Consider the following 22,713-nt stretch of genomic DNA (forward strand, 5'->3'; position numbering starts at 1 on the left):
CTGGAATCTCTGTGCAGCTTCTTCATTTAGAGATCGAAATTTCGTACTAACGATAGGAAGACGAAGGAGAGAATGGATCGTAAAGCCATCAATATTGATCACTGCTGCTCCATGTTATAGAATAATAAGTTAAAAAAAGAAAACTTTTTTAAACTTATTATTCTATAAAGATTCTTTATATTTGTTGTGTATCTAGTTAGCGATAACATTTACCTTTCAAAAGTACTGTTTTAATGCTTGTCATATTTTCCGACCACTAGATGACGCTTCTACACATGCGTGCAGGAAGCAACTAACACTTGACTCCATGCATTCCTTGTCAACATTATAACTCTAGAATGAGTTGTCCGATCTCAATGAAATTTTTTAGGATGACTCACCATCACTCAAGGATGAACTGATTAAAATTTCAACTCTCAAAAATGATCCATACTGAAGAAAAACCCCTATCTCCAGTTCTACAAAAACAGATCATTTTTGAGAGTTGAAATTTTAATCAGTTCATCCTTGAGTGATGGTGAGTCGTCCAAGAAAATTTCATCAATATCGGACAACTCATTCCAGTTATTTTGTTGACAAGGAATGCACAAAGTCAAGTATTAGTCGTCACTACGTTCCGACAATAAAGAATACATTGAGATTTTTAATTTAAAAAGTTTTTATACATGTATTTTACAACTAGCACTTTACACTTTTTCTAGTTGCACTCAAGATATTAATTAAATTGTTTTTAAAGTTTAATACAGATTAATAAATCTCATTAAAAACATAATAGATTTCATGACTATAACTGACAACTACGAAAATGTAATACTTACAAAAAAACTTATGAAAAGAATAATAAAATTTAAAAAGCTTTAATACAAGGTGATAAAATGAAAAGATTATTTGTGAGGAGTAGGCTTGTCAATGTTGGCAAGGAATTTCAAATGTTACCTTTTGAGTTAGTTAAACATAAATATTCAAGTATAAATGTTTCTCATGATGTGTAGCAGGACACTAACAAGCATGGATGGTTTATGGCATTGAAAAATTTCTCTACAAGCAACTTTCCATTTGATCATCCAGTATATATTTTAATAATAATCATTTCTATAACAGATAAAGTAGATTTTATAGACTAAAATAAAACATAAAATATAATGCAAAAGCAATTGCATGCCCAAGATAATAAACTGTTCTATTTAAAATTATGTAAAATAAAGATTCAAATAATAAATATTTTCAAATAAACTATAATATGTTAAAATAATATTGAAAATACTAACCTTCAACTGAAAATAAATCTTCAGAACATAACATTAAATTTGTAACTCTAATAATAATTTCCTTTAAGTTTTCTGTGTCTAAATATGGTATCACTGTTTTTAATGTTTGTAGATGAAATATATTTTCACTAAGAAAAAAGAAAAATACAATTACTTGAGAATTAAAAGCATTAATACTTTTATATTCATTAGTATTTCATTAATGCAAATACTCACAGCTCTAACTGATTAGACAATTCTACTATAAACTTTTTTATAGGTTTTCTTTGTTCTAATGATATTGTTGATGCAAATGTGCAAGACCAAAGTTCTCCATTATTAAGTGACCTGGAAATGAATTTTTGAAATATATATAATAATTTTATATGAATGAATTACATCATAAAATATTTATATAAATAAAAGTTGTAACTACTGTTTGTGTAATTTTTGACAAACTACTAAATTAGTAACACTTACATGTTGCTTAATGTATTTATTAATGAAAGATAAGATGCATTATCCAATTTAGAAAGCAAAAATGATAAATTATTATTTAACTTTTGATAAATATGTAACTTTTCTTTAGCATCAACTACCTGAAAAGATAACTTTATAAGTTTTAAATGAAAAAAATAAGCAAATAATTTTCATAAAATTTCTTACATATTTTGTAGTTTTATAATCATATCTGGCATAGGTACAATATGTGAGAGCCATTGCAATGTTAGGGAGTTGTTTCAATATTACAGCTTGACTTCTTTCTTCAAAAATATAATTATTGGCATCATCTTTTTCATTCTCCCAGAGACATATCAGGCTATATAAAATTTCTGATACAAAAAGTGTTACCAGGCAATGCTGAGGTATAGCATTAGATGGGCAAATTGCTGTAGAAGCTGCTGTTAATTTGTCACTTAAGACTGGAAAAGCTGTAAACTTTAAAATAATTTCCAATAAATTTTAAAAAAATCATTTATTTATGAAAAATTTATATGTAAATACCTGAGAATTTAGTGTATTTTGAAGTGTTTCCCACTCCTCTTCTGTAGGAAAGATATTAGTCAGGAGCAAAGATATATTATGATAAAATGTTTTCTCACTTTCTTCATGCAGCACCTTATACATTGTAGTTAACAGCTTAAATGTAGAAACAAATAACTTTTCTTCACTGAAATTTTTTTAAAATAAAGTTTTTCAAATATAAAACACAATATATATTAATTTTAAATTATCAAATATAAACATTTGATAATTTAATTTGATAAAATACTTAATTTATATGATAGTTTTGTAATATTATCAGTTAAATTTAATAGTTGTATTTATATTATTTTAATCAGAAATTTATATTATGTGACTGAAAATGAAAAAATCTTTAATAATGAAATATGTACCAACATAGACAAAGACATTAGCCTGTATCATACAAAACTGATTAAAATGAAAAAACTAACTAAATCATAAGAAATCTTACAATATATGTCTCTACAGTCTTCAAATAGCATTCTTCCCAAATAAGTTTACATTGTATTTGGCATGGTATAAAAATATTAAAATCTAATACAGTAGAGAACATTACTACTTAATATTTAATTAAAAGTATGAACATAAAACATATTATATTCATTCATGTTAAATTTATATTTTTAAATAAATATTCAGATTAAAAATTAAATACAAAAGATATTCAATAAGAAAAAGTTAAACTTAGTTAAACTTCAAAAATGATTAACACACTTTGCAAATTAGACACATTCTTTTAAATTGTATTGAGCTTTATAAAAGGAATTAATGTAAACCTAGTAATTAAAATGCGTTTTATCACAAAAATCTTAATAATCTGAAAATTATCTAATATTTAAGAAAGAAAATTAAAAATTTCAATTTTATATTTAAAATAATTATAAAAATAATAAATTAATGCAAATAGCCAATTTTTTTTTTAACTATGGTAATCAGTATTGAATTTGAAAATAATTATACAATCCACAATAAGATAGACATCACTAAATTATGATAAATGTGGATATATAATAAATTTATAAACTATTAATTCAACATAATGACTCAACTACCTTTTTATACAAGTTGACTGATTCAATAGCTGATGATGAATCTTATTACCAACTTTATAAAAGAAACCATTCTCTTGAAATAATTCTTCTTTTTCTTCAAGTAGATGTTTAACACCAAGCTGCCAGCTCTGAAACAACTTTTCAGAAATTGGTTCTGTAAAAAAAGTAGAATGTTTGAATATAAAAAAGAATACTAAATAGTTATTAATGATAAATTTCATAATTTAGATATAATTCAATAAATTTGTATTGTTGATTTTTATAATTTATGTTCTATTAGAATTAAATATATTGATGGTTAAAAGGCTATTTCTCTATCTTTTGTTGGCCATGTTAGTGAAGTATTATATAGTTCAAATTGCTTCCAGGAACAGAAACTGAAATTGTGGGGAATCAGAATTTGATTTGCAATGGCTTATTTAAAGATAATTTAACAATTAGGTTTAAAGAAAAAAAAAAAAATTCTACTACAATTAAAGGCTTAAATAATTTTCATATAACAATACACAAATATTTGTTAAAAATATATTAAAAATAAATTTTATTAATTTATAAACTAAAATATATTTTAGTTTATTGTCTAAGTGTCTCCTAGTTTAACAATTAAAATGATAAATTAAAAAAATCAAAAAATTTATTAAGAAATTGGAATTTAGATTAATTGCTTGTCTTAATTGATGGCACCATCTAGTTAAACAATAAAAATTTTATATCATTTATACAAAGTTTTTCAAATTTGTTTTTAAGTTCTGCATGTCATTTATATTTCTGTTAAAAGATTATGTAAAGTCCTGTAGTTGTTGAGATCTTAACACCTCTCCCCTAAACTTTACAGAAGAATGTAAGTATAATACTTTATTGAATTGCTTATATCCTGTAGAAATTCTGAATGACTTCAAACTTTTGCATCAACTTACTGTCAGAGAGAATATACACATACCATCTGATTTGAGTCCTAAGATCAGGATCAAATCCACCATTGAATTAATTGTTCACATTGATCTTTTTCATAGCTCATAGTCTCTAATTTCATCTACAAAACGGCATAGAGATCAATCAAGGCATGGGGGAAGAATATTCAAAACCAATCAGAATGTGAGATCAAGACCCAATTTATAAAAACTCTTCTTCCTGAATGTGGAGCTTGCTTTCATTTGTTTCTATCTGACCCACTGTGCCCTTCTGAATTACTTCTGTATTCTTCAAATTATTATTTCTACTGATCTTTTCATTTGTTCTACAGAGATGTGTATGTGCTTCTTCTACAGTCCTTCCCTCAGCTTGGTGGACATCATAGATTATAGATTTTACCTCTCTTCTCAGTGACTATACCCCAGACTCTTCTCTGTGCAGACTGATTATGTACACACATAAACCAGTTTATTTGTGAACTCTGGTGACAGACTGTGAATTCTGCAGGTAGTGTAAGGAACATCGCTTCTCAATAAATGAATTTTACAATACAAATTTTACTTTCCTTTATCCTGAGTTTACAAACCCACATTTATGACCTCCATTCAGTTACACCTTTCGATCTCAAATTCAAAATTTAGTTTCTTTGCTTTGATATCTGAATTTAAATGTCATGACCTCACATTATATCAGTCTATAATTTTTATAATCGACGTACAGTACTATAAAATTCAGAAGTATTCAAAAGTAGATTTCCTTTTGAATACTTCTGAATTTTATAATACTGTAGTAATAATAATAATAATAATAATAATAAATTTTTTTGTAGTTATGCCTTTATTTTGGTCTAACATAGCACAGGCACCAGTATAGGAAACATTCCACAAACACAATAATAATAATATGTTAATTTCAAATACTTGCAAAATATTTTATTTTATTAAATCTTAGAAACTTATAAATATGTTATATTTAATTTTGAAAAAAAATATTAAGTTTAAAATTATAATTTAATTTTATCTCAGTTTATAAAATTTTGTTATTTGAATCAAATTTTGGGAAAGAAACAGTTAAAACTGCTACATAAAAGTAAGATTTGTATATCTCTAAGAGAATTGGTTGATGTTTGACTAAACAGAACATAATCCTTTTTACATAAGTATTTTAGCATAGTATCTAAAACACTATAAAAGGTATGTTTCATAAATTTTTTTGTCAATCAATTTATTTTTCACATTCTTATTCTTGATAAGAAATAAATAAAATAGCTTATTAGGAAATTTGAATTTTATTAAAATTATTTATTGGAAAATTTTATTGGATTTCTGATGGTTCTTATGCAAATATAAAACTTTTTCAGAATCTCTGGTTTTACAGATGAGTTGTCATTTCAAATTTTTAAATTTTTTAAAAATGTTTTTTTGAAAATATTAAAATGTGTAGTTTGAAATCTTATATATAAAATTCTCGTGTCACAATGTTAGTTACCTTACTCCTCCGAAACGGCTTTACCGATTTTTACCAAATTTTGTATGCATACTCAGTAGGTCTGAGAATCGGCTACTATCTATTTTTCATACCCCTACACCATTTCCCCCTCCCAAAAATATATTTATATATAAATTAAGGCTTTTATGTCCAACAGATGGCGCTACCTTCCGACGACCTAAGTTTGCTTTTCTGTGAGGCATTCTGCTTTTCTGTGAGAATGGACTGAAGCAGATCATTTTCTATCTTCTATCTATATAAATAAAAAATATAACGTTCATTTGTTCCTACCGATTCCTTTGAAATCTTGACACAACGTTGCATTCGAATACGCACGTGTTTTTATATAATAAACATGTCGATACATGTCTACACAGTAAGGCTTAATCCCGTCCATCTTCCCCACTGGGGGAGATGGACGGGATTAAGCCTTACCGTGAAGAACTCGGCTTCTATTATACTATTTTACATGCGGTTTTTTGCGTTTTTAATTGCGTTTTAATAGGTTACGTCAACAGAATATACACTAAAAAGGAATTTTTCGATATTCCCCAGCGGGAAAAGTGACGGGGTTAAGGCTTACTGTGAAGAACTCGGCTTTTATTATACTATTTTAGATGCAATTTTGATTGCGTTTTAATAGGGTACATCAACAGAATGTACACTAAGAAGGGATTTTTTGAAATTCCCCCACGGGGGAAGTGTTATACATTTATAATAGATACATTTTGAGCCACAGCAATGCGTGGCCGGGTCAGCTAGTTATAGAATAAATATTACCCACTTGACAGTGTATCAAAACTAGATTTAAAATTTATTTTACCTGAGGAATCTAAATCACAGCTAAGAAGGAAGAGAGACAATAGCAACTCTTCTGCAGCATTTAATTGCCAACATCCCTACAATAAATTATCATAAAATTATCATTTTAAACCTTTTAAAATATTTATTATCTAAATAAAAATAAAAAAAGTACCTTAAAACTGGAAAAAAGTCTAACCATCAGATCACACACAAATTCAACAACATCTGTTTTCTTTGTTTCTTGGTTATTTTTACTATTTATTAGGCATTGATGAAATATTTCTAGAATTCTACTCATATATTCAATCCCTATGATTGGTTCTATAAAAATAAAAAGTTTTTAATCAAATTCATAATTTTAGTTTATTTTCAATTCTAATATTATACTTACCAAACTGTTCAGTTGTTGTTAGACAAATATGAAGTACATTCCAAATTGAATCTAGAACATCTGGTTCTTTTACAACATTACCAAGTGTTGACTGACACAATTCTTCAGCATGCATCACTATGATTTCACCAATATTTGAACTATGAAGCCACTTTTTCAAAAATTTGAAGGTATCAAATTTTGTAAATGTCATCAAACATTCTAGCATAATTGGATTTTTTGACTGAAATTATTTAGAATTAAAAAAATAAACATTATATGACAATAAAAATGATTCTATTATATACAATTCATAATAGAATAACTTAGAATATACCTTTATGAAATCATTTAAAATATCTTCAGCTGCTTCATAGTCAATACAGGAACATATAGCCATAACAATATTTACAAGACAGTATATATATTGTTTTTTATCTGAACTAATATTGTCAATTGACATTACCCATGGATTAACAACTTTATAAAAATATTCATTCGCAGCATTGTTATTGTCAATAGATATATCTTTTGATGATTGCAGTAACATAGAAAATAGTTCTTGAGAAGCAGCTATACTCATAACTTCACACAATAATTTAAGATAAACGATATTATGACTCGCTTCAAATTTTGCCATAACTGTTGCACACAATTTCTGTGTAGGCATTATGATATGATGATTGGCAGCTATAAAATCAGGCTGTTTAACAGGTAAATTATCATTACAAAAATTGTTATTTTCTGTTTCAATAGATTTTTCATCAAAAATTTCTTCTTTTCTTAAAAAATTAACTTTCTTTTTAACTTTCCACTTTCTAATCTTTTTTGAACAATGTAAACAATAAAAAAATTCTGCTAAATGTGACAGTTCCTTATCCTGATTTGGTGATTCATTATCCAGTAAACTCTTGCACATAATAAAGAAGTTATCCCAGAACAATGTTAAAATGTCTTCAAAGTTTTCTTTCAAAGGATTATTATTACAGTTTTGACATTGGATGTAATCTAATAAATCTTTTAATTTAACATAAAAACAAGAGGAAGCTAAGTAAGATTTTTCTTCAACAATAGATGTTTCTAATAAAGAAAGAAGCTGTAAATGAAAAATAATAATATTAAATACCACTAATTAAATTTTTCATTTGTAAGTCTAAAAAGCAGTTTTACAACAAGCAATATTTTTCATTAAAGAATATTTAATATGTAAAAATTATACAGAATATACAAAACAGAATATAAAACAATTAAAATAAAGTTTGTAAAAGGGCATTTACAACATCTTCAATTGAAGTTGAAAATCTAAAGGGTCTAAATGCTGAAACAAATGAAAAGTTGAGATTTTTATGAAAATGTAATGCCAAGCTCAATAATATCTATGAAGGTCTAAGAGGCACCTCCACCCTACCACTGCAAACACAGTTAAAACAAACATTTAAGTCAGGGATCTTCAACCTCCCACAGCCTTTGGATTTTTTCTAGTTTATAATATTCTTAAAGGAACCCTACATTTTAACAACAATAACAATTTAAGTGTTTATTTGTACGTATTTAAGTGTTATAACGTATTTAAGTGTTTAACAATTTAGTGTTTTCAAACTTTGATTATTTACTCATGTAAAAGAAATGTTTAGGTGGAACTTATCACAAAAAACCATGGGGTGGACTACCCACAGAAATAGTCACAGACCATTCTTTGAGAAACACTAAACAATGGTTTTAGGGTGGGATGATGGTTTGGGGTGGATCTTCAGGGTATGGGGGTAAGGGATAACTCAGGAAATCATCTCTTATATTTATTATATAAAAAAATAAAAATAAATTTGTTTTGAATATTACATTAATTATAAAAAAAAAATTAAAATAAAATATATTATTCTTAGATTTGACCTTCGACCAAACTAAATATTATCCATTTTAAACAACTGCTAGGCACATTGTAACAGGGTTTAGAAAGTTAAAAAAAAAAAAAAAATACAAAATAAAACTTTATATGAAACATGTAAATACAAAACAAATTATTACACACAAACATAAGGGCAAAATAATAAAAAAATACACAGTAATGAAAATAAAATTTAATACAAAAAAAATCATTAATGACTAGGCTTTTTTTTTTATTGCAAAGCATATTTATATCTGGAGTAATGGTTGAGATGGAAAATCTGACTCCAATCCAAATGATTGATCTTGAGAGCTGCACTATCCAGACCAGGGCTTCTTAAACTATGGGTCACAACCCCACTTGGGTTGCTTAGCAAAATCTTGGGGTTGCGAGATTTTAATGCAAAATATTGAAAATAATTTTTGTAACTATAATAAATACAATTTTACAACTTTTTGTGCAATTTTTAATTTTATATTTTTGTATGTTTTTAAATAAATTCTAAAACTATATTTTTTCAAATGTATGTATATTGTTACCTAATCAATAAATCATCACAAAATGTTTATATATCTTTACTAGCTGACCCGGCCACACGTTGTTGTGGCTCAAAATGTATCTATTATAAATGTATAACACTTCCCCCATGGGGGAATTTCAAAAAATCCCTTCTTAGTGTACATTCTCTTGACGTACCCTATTAAAACGCAATCAAAAACGCATCTAAAATAGTATAATAAAAGCCGAGTTCTTCACAGTAAGCCTTAATCCCGTCATTTTTCCCGCTGGGGAATATCGAAAAATCCCTTTTTAGTGTATATTCTGTTGATGCAATTAAAAACGCAAAAAACCGCATGTAAAATAGTATAATAGAAGCCGAGTTCTTCACGGTAAGCCTTAATCCCGCCATCTCCCCCCAGTATGGAGAATTTCGACATATATATTATATAAAAACACGTGCGTATTCGAATGCAACGTTGTGTCAAAATTTCAAAGGAATCGGTAGGAACAAACAAACGTTATATTTTATTTATATAGACAGATAGAAAATGATCTGCTTCAGTCCATTCTCACAGAAAAGCAGAATGCCTCACAGAAAAGCAAACTTAGGTCGTCGGAAGTTAGCGCCATCTGTTGGACATAAAAGCCTTAATTTATATATAAATATATTTTTGAAAGGGGGGAAATGGTGTAGGGGTATGAAAAATAGATAGTAGCCGATTCTCAGACCTACCGAGTATGCATACAAAATTTGGTAAAAATCGGAAAAGCCGTTTCGGAGGAGTACGGTAACAAAAATTGTGACAGGAGAATTATATATATAAGATTTTATATGTTTGGGAGGATCGCGAAAAAAATCACAATCATAAATGGGGTCGTAAATAAAAAAAGTTTAAGAAGCCCTGATCTAGACTATTTCTCAAGTTTCTATAAAAAATTTTTGTTCATTTCTTTTTTCCTCTAATAATTAAATTATTTTATGTTTTTCTATTTTAGTGAGTTCAGGGACAATTCGGGAACTTCACACTTGTATTCCTATGATGTCAAAATTGGGATTTTTAAAACTTATAGAATTTAAATAAAATAAAATAAATTCAGAAATAAACATCAAACGAAATTACAATTACACGTTAATAAAATATAGAAGTTCAGTGCATAAAATCTTAATTACAAATCTCTTTCTTTTGCAACATAACTATAAAAACTGTTTTGGTGTTGTTTCATACAAAAGATATCAAATTTATTTTAATTTTTTTAAATTTACCAGCTTTTTAAATTTATAATTAATTATAAGCAAGTTAACATTGGTTAAACTATCAGATTACCTAGTTGACTTTCAAAACTATAACTACAGTGTATCTATTACAGGTATTATCCCTAAATTTGCCAAAATCAGTGATATTTGTTACGCAACGTCATTTCTGTTAAACTAATTATTAAACTATGTATCGAAGTTGCGGAAATTAATGGGAGAGGGGGAAAAATATGCTTGCAGTACAGTACTTTCAAGAAAAATAACAACAAATGTAAAAAGCTACAAGTCGGCGCAGCATTTTACCATAAATGTTGGGTAGCTATTTATAATTTTTTATGTTGTGCAGTAATGTTTTAAACGTGAAAAACAATTAAACTACAGATTTTTACTGATCTATTTAGCTATTTTCAAGTGAACATTCTAATAAATTATGATTTCAAGTTTTAAAAGTTTGTAAACTAATTTTTAATTAGTTATTTTTTATTCTAATGAACAAATTCAACTTTTTATAATTGCTGAATTATTAAAATTAAAAATTAAACACTATTACATAAAAGTAGTTTATCCTGTTATTAATCCACAATTGTAAAATTATATGGCTTCAGAACAGTGAAAAAAGCCATTCTGGACTCAAAACAAATTCTGGTATATTTTCTTATTAAAGATTGCAGCATTAATTCTTGCTGCCTGCAGATGGCTACGCTTGGTCAGCCATATTCAGCAAATGAAATCAACGAGCCAGCTAAGGAGACAAATTCCCTGACTTTTTGACAATTTTCGACAAATTCTCTGACTTTTTCCAAACACTAATGAAAATCCCTGACTTTCCAGGTGCATAGGAACCCTGCAAGAATCACTTTGCATACTCCATGGGATATGCATACCCTCAACCTTGGAGACCACTGGCTTACAGTAATTAGTAGTATTTACATAAATAAAATATAAAAATAAATAAATTTCTAACTTTAAAATGTATACCTGATTCAGAATAACTTGATGTCTTAATTCTTTATCTTCAGAAGCTTGATATTTACTGAGAACATGCTGAATACATTCCATAAAAGCCTGAATTATGGAATTTAATTCACTAGAAGAATTTTGAACTTTCTCTAAATTTAAGCTGAAAATATTTTACATTTGATAGTTACATAATAATAATTATTTTTTCTTCATAGAAATATTTCTACAATATTTTTCTTTATTAAATAAAAAAAATTTGAATTTTATAAATATTTGTAAATATTTTATTCAAATATATTTTATCAAATAATATATACATTTAACCATAAATAAAAAATGCCTTTAATCACCATAATATTTTTGTGTAATTACAGTAGAGTCCCGCTAGTCCAAACACCACTAATTTGAACGTCCACCTACTCTGAACATATTTCAGTCGGTGGAGAGGAAATTTTTAGCTCGCAAAATATTCATTTTTTGTATTTTCCAGTTGAATTTAAATGTTATTAATGGTACAAACAGATTTAGAATTCCACAACAAACAAAAAATTGTATTTTATTGCAGTACTGTATTAAAACTGTACAAAATTAATAAATCAAAAATAAATAAATTACAAAATTAAATAAAAAATAAATTGTCAAACACTGACATGGCCTATTAAAACAACAGATCTATACTGTACTTACACACAAAAACAAACAAAAGTCATTGATGGCGTTGGATCTATATAAACCAGACCTGTTTTACTGCTTACTTCTGCATTATTTCAATTATTCGGTTAATCTGAACAAGGCTCGGTCCCAATTAGTTCGGACTAGTGGGACTCTACTGTACTAATCAAATATTAAGTTGAACAAAATATATGATGTATTATTCAACTCAGAATTATTCCATTTTCCTTATATTAATGCTTTTTAATTTAAATTAAAAAACAGAATTCATTTTTTGATAATTGATAATGATGATACTACATAAAATGCAAATTCAGGAAGAATAAACAAAAAATAATTTAATACTATATTTATTCTAACTTGTTTTATTTGTTTTTGTATATGAAGTTAAGGTTCGAAAACGTTTGTAACTAATTGGTTTAGAGTGACACGCACCGGTAAAAGGCTTTTAGACATGTGAAACTGTACTGTTCTCTGGTGTTGATATTCTACATCTTTCGAGTAATTTCAAATTATTGAAAGTTTTGTCACATTACACTTAGATTATTCTTGTAACATGTAAAACTTCCATATTTCCCATCACAAATTTAATTAAATATGGATAACACAAATCATCTAGAAATTGTTGATTTACATTACATCATCACATATATATATTACATACATACATTACATTATCTAATCACATTATCACAAAGTTATGACATTAGTAGATTCAATAAAAAAAAAATATTTTAAAAAATTTTAAAGAAATGCTTTTACTTCAAAAAAATGCACTAAAAATTAACAAATAATTTTTCAACTTTTACAGTACTTTTGGTATTATGCAATGAAAAATAAGTCTGGGGCACTCATGGGAAGCCCATAAAAATTTGTAGATTGTGTAACTAAAAATATTTCTAAATATGAATCCCCACACTTTCATTTTTCATTGTATCATGCCAAAAAATACTCTGAAAGCCGGAAAAAAAATGATTTTATTTTTACAAAAAAATTTTACCATCTGACGGAACTTCAAAAATTTTTTTTTTTACTTTTTAGTGTATTTATGTGAATAAAAAGGATTTCTTTAAAAAATTTAAAATATTTTTTATTTTCTACTCTTTTAGTTTAATACATGTAACACTGAATTACTGAAATTCTTCTTGGTTTAACAGTAAATTTCTCTGTGAGGTTTTGCTCATTTTTTTGCTAAAATTGTTTGCAAACTAAAAAAATCATCAGAAACATATGTAAAGTTTCAACTAAATCAGAAATTGTAAAGTTGGTGAAAATTGAGTTACAATATTTTATCTATATAGACTAAAAAATACTGTATGTTAATAAAAAGCATATAATAAAAACAGCATAGCACATGTAACTTACTACATGGGCAATCCAAAAAGTAACTTATGTTTTAGCCATTAGGGGCTTGGGGTTAAACTTGAGCCACCATTTTGGTGTCAGAGCATTTCCTCACTCATTATGCATTCATCTGTGTTAGCAGGTGGTTTCTGTTGCTTCTGCTTCATCCATTGTGAATTTTTAAAATGTGTACTGCAATTGAAAATCCCACAAGTTGTGAAGTGTAGTCAGTGATTAAGTTTTTGTTGGCAAAAAGTGACAAACCAATTGAAATTCATCAGCAACTTTGTGAGGTGTACGGAAACAATGTAATGAGTGAAGGTGTAGAGAGTGGTGCATTACGTTTAAAAATGGCTGTAAAGTACTATTTTTAGTATCTTAGGAAACCGACACTAACTGCGGTCGGTAAAACTTCCGTTAACCTAACGGGTACTTTACGCGGATTCGAGATTAGTTTGCCAGGCCTGGGCTTTTAAGCGTGCACCAAAAAATTTAGTAATAATAACGATAAATATCAAGTCAAAGCAAAAAGTTCAAATATATTTAATTAGTAACTAGAATTTACTACGTACAAATGTCTATAATCCAACAAAATTTATTAACGAAAATCAACAAGTCAACCCGACAATAAACTCAGCTACTTAGCTTAACTTAATATTAATTCCCCTTTGAAAATTCAACAAATCAAATACTTAGAAACTATGAACAAAATCTCTTACGAATTACATGTCTATCCGTCACCTCACTATACGAAGAACCTATTTCCTCAATCCTTTCGATATCGTCAAATCGTCAATCGAATTCCTCTTTAACACCTTGGATCGTCCAATTATCAATCTGGACTTCTATCAGAAAACACTTCGCTTTCGAATTCACCTCGCTCTCGAAATCACCTCGATTTGGAATTCACCTCTCCCTTCTTCGGTTAACGTATGGGTTTTATACTGTGAGGTGACGTCACACTTCAGCTGGGTTACTCCCCTTATTTACATACTTAATGTTAACAAACTAAGTTTCCTTCTGGCAACTTTAATTTTCCGACAAAAGCTTATAAACCATTTACAAAGTATTTATCATAATTTTCAGGGATGTTAAGATGGTTTAATGAGGATTTCTTTACTAGTGAGTGTGGGGACTCCCCCCTCCACTTTTTTTTCTGTGGACCGTTTACTTCCGCTGGGCAGCACAAGTGTGCGAGATTTTTCCTACGGCGCTTAATTTTTTTTTGTGAGTTGTTTTTATCTTCTTTTTTTCGTTACTAATAAGAGAGTGGTGGGGAACCTTCGTCCTAAATAAACATAAGCCCCAAACAAAATATAATAAAACGAAAAAATAATAATAAAATAAAAATAACGCTCGGACTCAGTTCCTTACATGGCTGCACTAATGTTCATGATGAAAAGCAAAATGGCTGACTGGGTATTTTGACTGGTGAACTGGTGATGGAGATCAATGGAAAGATTAATGACAACTGCTGCTTAACAATTAAAAGCTCTCGTTTGAATTTCCACAAATTTCACAGAGCTTGTTGCAAGAGGTTGTAACACACAAACCAGACTACCATAAGTTTTGTGCCAGATGGATACTGAAAATCTTGTCAGATGACCACATAAAACAGCACATGGCAGCATTGTTGATATTTCTGGAAGCCTATCACAGAGATGGTGACTCGCTTCTTGATCTTGTCGTAACTGTGGACAAGACTGCGATAAAACATGCAAACTGTGAGACAAAAAACTAGTCTACTACAAAACTATAGAATGGAGACACACACAAGTTCTTCCACAAAGCCTAGGAAATGTTTTCAAACATTGTCAAGAAGAAAGATCATGGCAACTGTTTTTTGAGACAAGAAGGGTGTGCTTCCAATGGATTTCCTCAAACATGGTTCAATAATAAACTCTGAGAGATATTGGGATTGTGAAATGTTAAAAAAGTTAAGAGCGATTCAAAACAAACATTGGGGAAAATTGAGTTCCAAGATTTTGTTTTTTCATGACAATGTCACCTGCACACAGCCAATCACACTCAACAGCTCTTGGATGGTTTTGGATGGAAGATCTTTGATCATCCGCCATACAGTCCAGATCTTGTGCTGAGCGACTACTATTTGTTTCTAAACACAAAGTTGTGGCTCGCAATGCAGCACTTTGATGATGACGCAGAACTGCAGGCAGATGTGATTGAGTCGTTGAAGTCTCAAACAACAAAATTCCATGACGATGGAATTAATAAGCTGGTGCACCGTTATGATGTGTCTCAATTTGAATGACGAATATGATGAAAAATAGTTTAAAAGTGTAGATTTTAAATGTATATAATAAAAAATGTTTCCTTTCACTTGGGTTTTTTTTATTCTAGAACATAAGTTACTTTCTGGATTGTCTTTGTAATTAACACATTTCCTGATTTCACATAAAAAAAACTTCTTTAAAATTCAAAATAGTGAAAAAACCTTAATTTATTAAATCTCTCAAATCAATCATTTTATTGAAATCTTCGTATAGTCTTATGTATTTTTTACAAAAGACACACGAAATATTTTACATATTGTCATTTTACGAAAGATCATAAAATTATGTCTTAAATTATGCAAATTCACTTTAAACTTATACACTTATACTAGTCTTTTGCTAATTTAAATAAATTTTTGAATACAATTATCAGATTTAAAATCTATGATAGTTAATGAATAAAATTTTAATACTGAATAAATATAAAATACTCAATGCATATAACTATTATAATGTATGAATACACTTGAATGTATTAAAAGTTTAATTTAGTAAACATAAAAACTTACCTCTCTCTAATATTACCAAAAAAATTTTGATAAAATGTGATCTTATCTTCAATTATATTTTCTGGAATCTTACTCAATAATGGTAAAAGCTTTGGAAATAATGTAACAGCAGTTCCTTGTCCACCACTTTTTAAAATTGTCCAAAGTTGAGGAAAAAATGCTTTCTTTACATTAACATATTGCCAACAATCCTATAACAAATATATATTAAAATTAAATTATTCAAAAGAAAGCTTTGTATATTATTATTAAAAAGAATATTTCTGTAAAATTACAGAATAATGTTTTTAAAAATCAATGTTTATTTTAATACATTTTTCATTATTGTGTGATATTTATGCAAACTAATCTAACTTGACTTTTTCACCGCTTCAAAAACCTAGGTCTTCCTATACACACTAGTGAGGGATTCTTTTGTTTTTGCAATAATTTGAAATTATTGCAAAACCAAAAGAATCCCTCACTAGTGTGTATAGGAAGACCTAGGTTTTTGAAGAAGTGAAAAATGAATGAAAACATTCTCTTAAACGTGAGTAAATACAGTACATTTCTTTGACATAATTTAAATAAAACTTTCATACAAACTTACCTCGAAAATATTTAATACATACAATACAGAATCCCATGTTAAGAATGTAAGCAAAGGATCATTTTGAGCCAAACATCCAAGAGTCAATGGACACAACTTAGAGGCATAAGGTTTGATACAACAAAGCATTTTTTCACAAAGAGTTAAAATTAGATTATACCAAGAAATTTGAACCTGTCAAAAAAATTGAACTTAGAAAATTTGACTCAATTTGTAGCCTGTAATTTTCCATTATAGAATAAATGCTTCATTATTATTATTATTATTATTATGCAATTTATTAAATATTAATAAATTAATAACTACAGAGAATTTTTGATTTAAATAAAATTTCTAACATAATAAGATATGTTTAAATTAAAAATCTTTCTCAAATCTCTTCATTCTTGATCCTACTTTGAAATTCAAAAATTTAGATATAAAATATATTAATTAGTAATAATTTAAAATTGTAACAACTTTTAAAAATTTTATTTTGATTCACATTAAATTTTAAATTAAAAATTACAAGTAAGTTAAAACCAGTTATATATTCAAAAGTTTGAATTTAAAAATATTAGGAATGAAAATTTTTGAATAAAAATTTTTAAATTTCATAATCATAATTTAAACAATATAATTTTAAAATATTTTTCTGGTAGATTAATAAATAGGAATGAATTTAAATATGTTATAAGCAGCAGCATATATAAATAACTTGAATAATTATATTGAGATTGGTCATAATGCAGAAGTGGGATTAATTATGTAACACAGTCAGTGAGTATGCAAGTATTCATTATGATGCATTACAAGGAAATGGAGAGCATTTACAAAAAACATTATGTAATGCTAAGATCTTAACCCTTGGGTAAGAGAATGATTTGTTTTTGTTTTTGTTTCTGAGGTGTTGCATAGAAAACTGTTTATTTTTTTTCGATAGTACCAAAAAACAGTTTATGTCACTGCTTTGTATATTATATACGTAATTAATAAAATAATGTAACATTCAGTGTTTTGTATAATTACTTAGAGCAATTAAAGGGGTTGATCAAGGTCACTCGGTGCAGTAAACCCTTATATAAGATAACCTTTGTAGTTATATAAATCAAATACTATAATATAACAAACATTCAAATCAAAACCATATAACCTCATTTACATATATAGATAATCAAACAGGAGAATAAAAAAATTGAATTTTATTTAAAATTAACTTACCATCAATTCTTTATGTCTTGCAAATTTCCAAAATTTTGTTTCAATTAATATTTTATCAATTGAATCTTGAATTCTCTTGTAATGATTTGGTGAAATATTTAAAATGAATAACCCTAAGCCTTCAAATGAACATTTTAAAATACGATGATATTTATTCTGAATATCTTCTGTCAAATTTGTGCTATATTCATAATATAATTACAAATTATTTATTTTTTCCAGTAAATTTACATGCTTTAATAATATACAGGTATCCCTTGTATAACACAGTAGATATATTCCAAAAAAGTGTAGTGTTATGCAAATCCATGCTATACAAAACAAGGGACTAATGCGAAACATAGGATTACATTCCAGAAGTTAGTAAAAGTATACTATTCTTTTCCACTACTAAGAGAAATATGTTTATTAAAGTAATTGATAATTTATTTCCAATAAATAATTTATTAACAATTACAATTAAAAGCACTGTATTACGCATTAATATTAATTTTAAACAAGGGCATTTTTTTACAAAGTATTATCGTCATCTCAGTTTTTTTGTTGATCCTGATGAGAAGTATCAGCAACATTTTCATATTTTTTATTTTTATCATAAAAAATTTGTATGGATGACAAAATAAAAATATGTTATTAATTGAAAATTTGTAATAGCAGGTTGCATTTGTTCAGTTGAGTATTGAATGACTTTTTTCCAGAATTTGTGTTCAAATACCAAATTGTTCCAAGTACCTAAATACTATCATATTTTTTGTTTGTCATTTTATGAATGCTTACCTACAGTTTAAAAAAAGTTTAATGGCACTTATCTAAAAATGTTTAAATAAACTTTACTAAATAAGATTAGTCTATAAAAACAAAACACAGTGGGTCATAAAAGCTAAAATCTGAAAGCAACAACAACACCTGGTTGATATGAAAGCTAGGACACAGAAGAAAAATATTGTCCTATCTGTTTTCATTAAAGTAAACCTGATGAAAAACACAAAATAATTTAAAAATTTCAATATTCTAAAATCTGTGGGCAAATTTGAAACAATACACATGATTACTTGAATAAAAAAAATTATCGGATAATAAAGTTTACACTTAATAATTGTGAAATTTTGTACGAAGGATTTCCAAAAGAGTGTTAGAGCAAAACCAGAAGTTGTATTTCCAATTTTCAAACCGTGTTAGAGCAAAACCATGTTGTAAAAGTACCAAGTTGTACAAGGGTTACTTGTATTTGTAATTACTTTATTATTAATTATTTTTAGTATTAGAAATAGTAACAATATAAAAGAATTTATAAATATACCATAGTAGCTAAAATGTACTATTTATAAATACAATTATTTAATAATTCATTTATCAAACTATTGATGAAACAAACATAATTTAAATTGTAAATGTTAATTAAGATATTGAAAACATTGATAATTATTAATTTTTTTTTATAAATGCTAATTTAACATTAAAAAACCAAAATATAATTGAGTAACTGAATCTGAGTATAACTATAACATATCAGAATATCATTTTTGAAAAAATGAAAATTCAGACTAGCAGTTTTTTTAATGTAATTTTAACAATTTTCAGTTTTTTATTTATAAATATACTAGTTGCATATGCCTGCATTGCTCAGGCTTTTGAGGGCTTTTAATGTGTTTCAGCATCATGATTGCCCAGTGCATTTTTTATGCACAGCAAGAAACATACTACATTAGATTGGATTACAATGGACATTAAATAGGTTGGGGTGGTTCAGTTTCATTACCTACTAAATTGCCAGACAATATTTCTGGACTTCTTTTTATGGGATGTATGCCAATGTGCTCAAACAGAATGTGTATGGCAATGTATCAACCACTCCAAAAAATATGAAGAGCAATATATCAGAAATGTTTGCAGAAACAGTGATGAAGAAACATTATGCCTACCAAATTCAATAGCAAAATCAATAATGCAATTTCCTTTTCCCTTTACAATTAAACCACCATTGTTTAGAACATTTTTGTCTCACATGTTTGTCTCTGGAATATTCTGGTGTCTGAACTTAAATGGTTCATCTTGTATAAGAGAAAAGAAAATATTAACCAATATTTGAAGAAACTTTATGCTATCAATTGATGAATGGTTAAAAATGATGATGTCTAACATGCAATACAGTAGAGCAGCAATTGTCAACCTTCTTAGTTCCACGACCCCCCAAATAGTAAATATAAATAAAATTAATATTTTGCGACCCTCCACCCAAAGGAATAACAACAGTAAGCCTTACTATTACTAATTGAATTTTGACTGTAATTATAAATGTAAATTTTTTAAAATATTATATAATCGCATTGCACTAATTTTATATATTAAGAAAATACAGACAGTATAAAAAATGTTATACAACTATTCCTATCATTTTATGTCACTGTATTTATAGTGATGGGTATAAACATGCATGTATGACGTGTACTGTACATACATGAGCAATTTACAAGTTCCAACTTGATGTGTACGTGCTCTTTGTAATTTGATCTCCTTCTATAATAATCGCTGTGAGAGCATGTTTAAATATGCATATGGATGCATTTGAACAAGTTGTGCTGTCACTACCATAAAAGAGGCACTGGCATTTGCACCACTTCAGTTAAGTTTTGAATGCAAAGCATGTGTCTGGTGCTTTTATTTTAGTATGCAGTCAACTGTGAAACTTAATTGTTTTTTTTTTTAATTTCTACTGCACAATGGATAAATTTGTGAAAAAACAAAGTGAGCCAGTGAATCAGAAATGATTTCATTATTGTTTCACGACCCCCCTTTAATATCACCATGATCTCCAGGTTGAGAAATGCTGCAGTAGTGATTATCCAAATACCAAACTAATTGAAAACAATGAAGTTTTGTTAATCAGACATTTTGGATAATCAAGTCAGGTTTTACCATTAGGTAAATCTAGATGAATGCCCAGGGGTGAAAAAGATTTTCCTTCAAGGATAGTTTTTAGATAATTATTGTGCATAATAATGTGATCTATCGGTTTAATTTAGCTATTCCTTATTTCCTGTATTAACTACTTTTGTTTGCCACTTTCTTTAAATCGTTTTTGTTTTCCATCCAGTACAGCTTGTTTTGTTTACTCTCCTCCATCTACTCCATTTCTGCTGCCTCCAGACAGGTCATATCTTGCTTTTCTAGTGTCCATCATTTATTTCTATACAGCAAAATGCTCCAGAGAAATCTTAGAAAATGTTTTCTTTGCTTCCGTACATAAGTGTTTTGACATTAGCAGATTTCTTTTGCATTGGAAAGCTTGTTTCATGAGTCCTATTCTTTTTTATTCCTCTTTAATGGTTTTCAAATTTCGAATCAACTTTGAATTTCCAAACTGTTAATCATCTAAGTTTATCTTTGGCTATTCTTTGATAATAATATCAACTAAACATCAAATTACCTCTACTTTTGATATAGATGCACTAATTAAAAAGTTTGCAAAAACTACTGCTCAGAAAACTCAAATATTCAAAATTATACCTACATAAATTACCAATGATAAACAAATTAAAAAGATGTGTAAAATTTGTTTTATATATTGATATTATTTTTTGTTCAATGAAGATGTACAAACATTTCCAAAGGAAAAAAAAACCTCAAATTTTCACTTGCCTAGATGTAGCAGCCAACCTCATACACAGCAAAGAATACCAAATTATTAGGTATAATCACAACTAAACTAAGGTACATGAGGTTATATTTTTAAGCATTTAATATTTTGAAATACAAAACAGTATTATCAATTTTCAATTATCAAATTTTCAATTGATAAATTTAGAAAATGATATGTAAATATTGACCACCAGTATACTAAATTTATTTCGAATTTATCTAATTGTTTTATATAGCTTCAGCAATAAATCCACACACAAAGCATAAAAAATACAAATTATTATATGATAGAAACAAGTAAAATGTAAACTTTGGTAAAACATTACATAGTACAGTAGAGCGTCGATAAGTAGAACGTCGGTAAGTGGAATGGCCGGAAAGTGGAACGATTTTCAGTCGGACTGTGTCGTGCTGAATCGAATGTTTTTGATACTAAATTTACTTCTAAAGTATAATTTTCATGTTTTTTATATTCTTTAATATATTTATTTTGTTTGTACAAAATGCAGAAATAATTTTTAACGATACGATAGCCTCGATGATTATTATAAAAATTTTCGTTAGTCTTAAAATCGACGAAAATTCAACACGAAGCGACACGCAACGGAGAAAAATTCAACAGGAAGCGATACGCAACGGAGAAAAATTTGAACATCGGACAGGTTAATGTATTTTTTCGTACAAAGTCAGAAACTGGAACAAATCATTAACTGGAAGGACCCCAGTCCCCAATTGGTTCCACTTATCGATGCTGTACTGTAACTCTTTTTACTGGTGATGGTTCAGATAATTTGATGGTTTGAATGATCAATGTTCAAATTACACTACTACATTTAAAAACTCAAGACAAAATTTTTGCAAGAAACTATAGTAAAATACTTACGAATTATCATTTAATTGCTGGAGACTTTGAGGTGTAAGGTTGAAAATATTATCTTGTATGTACTATAAATAAAATAATTTACA

The 22,713-nt window shown here is 27.7% G+C and overlaps 1 protein-coding gene across 1 annotated transcript in view; it reads right to left on the minus strand.

Moving 5' to 3' along the window:
* The window catches only part of Ltn1 (E3 ubiquitin-protein ligase listerin), a 36,305-nt gene that overhangs the window by 8,836 nt on the left and 4,756 nt on the right, over positions 1 to 22,713 (minus strand). The window contains exons 5-19 of the mRNA XM_067262242.1: positions 22,631 to 22,692; positions 18,109 to 18,289; positions 16,909 to 17,082; positions 16,320 to 16,510; positions 11,519 to 11,660; positions 7,237 to 7,995; positions 6,921 to 7,143; positions 6,702 to 6,850; positions 6,549 to 6,624; positions 3,326 to 3,479; positions 2,253 to 2,418; positions 1,914 to 2,186; positions 1,728 to 1,846; positions 1,485 to 1,595; positions 1,269 to 1,396 (exon numbers count right to left, since the gene is read on the minus strand). Of these exons, the coding sequence (XP_067118343.1) occupies positions 1,269 to 1,396; positions 1,485 to 1,595; positions 1,728 to 1,846; positions 1,914 to 2,186; positions 2,253 to 2,418; positions 3,326 to 3,479; positions 6,549 to 6,624; positions 6,702 to 6,850; positions 6,921 to 7,143; positions 7,237 to 7,995; positions 11,519 to 11,660; positions 16,320 to 16,510; positions 16,909 to 17,082; positions 18,109 to 18,289; positions 22,631 to 22,692 (2,908 nt within the window). The remainder of the gene's footprint in view (positions 1 to 1,268; positions 1,397 to 1,484; positions 1,596 to 1,727; positions 1,847 to 1,913; positions 2,187 to 2,252; positions 2,419 to 3,325; positions 3,480 to 6,548; positions 6,625 to 6,701; positions 6,851 to 6,920; positions 7,144 to 7,236; positions 7,996 to 11,518; positions 11,661 to 16,319; positions 16,511 to 16,908; positions 17,083 to 18,108; positions 18,290 to 22,630; positions 22,693 to 22,713) is intronic.

This window comes from Centruroides vittatus, unplaced genomic scaffold (genome assembly GCF_030686945.1).
Source record: "Centruroides vittatus isolate TY-2023 unplaced genomic scaffold, ASM3068694v2 contig_1422, whole genome shotgun sequence".
Classification (NCBI taxonomy): Eukaryota; Metazoa; Arthropoda; class Arachnida; order Scorpiones; family Buthidae; genus Centruroides; species Centruroides vittatus.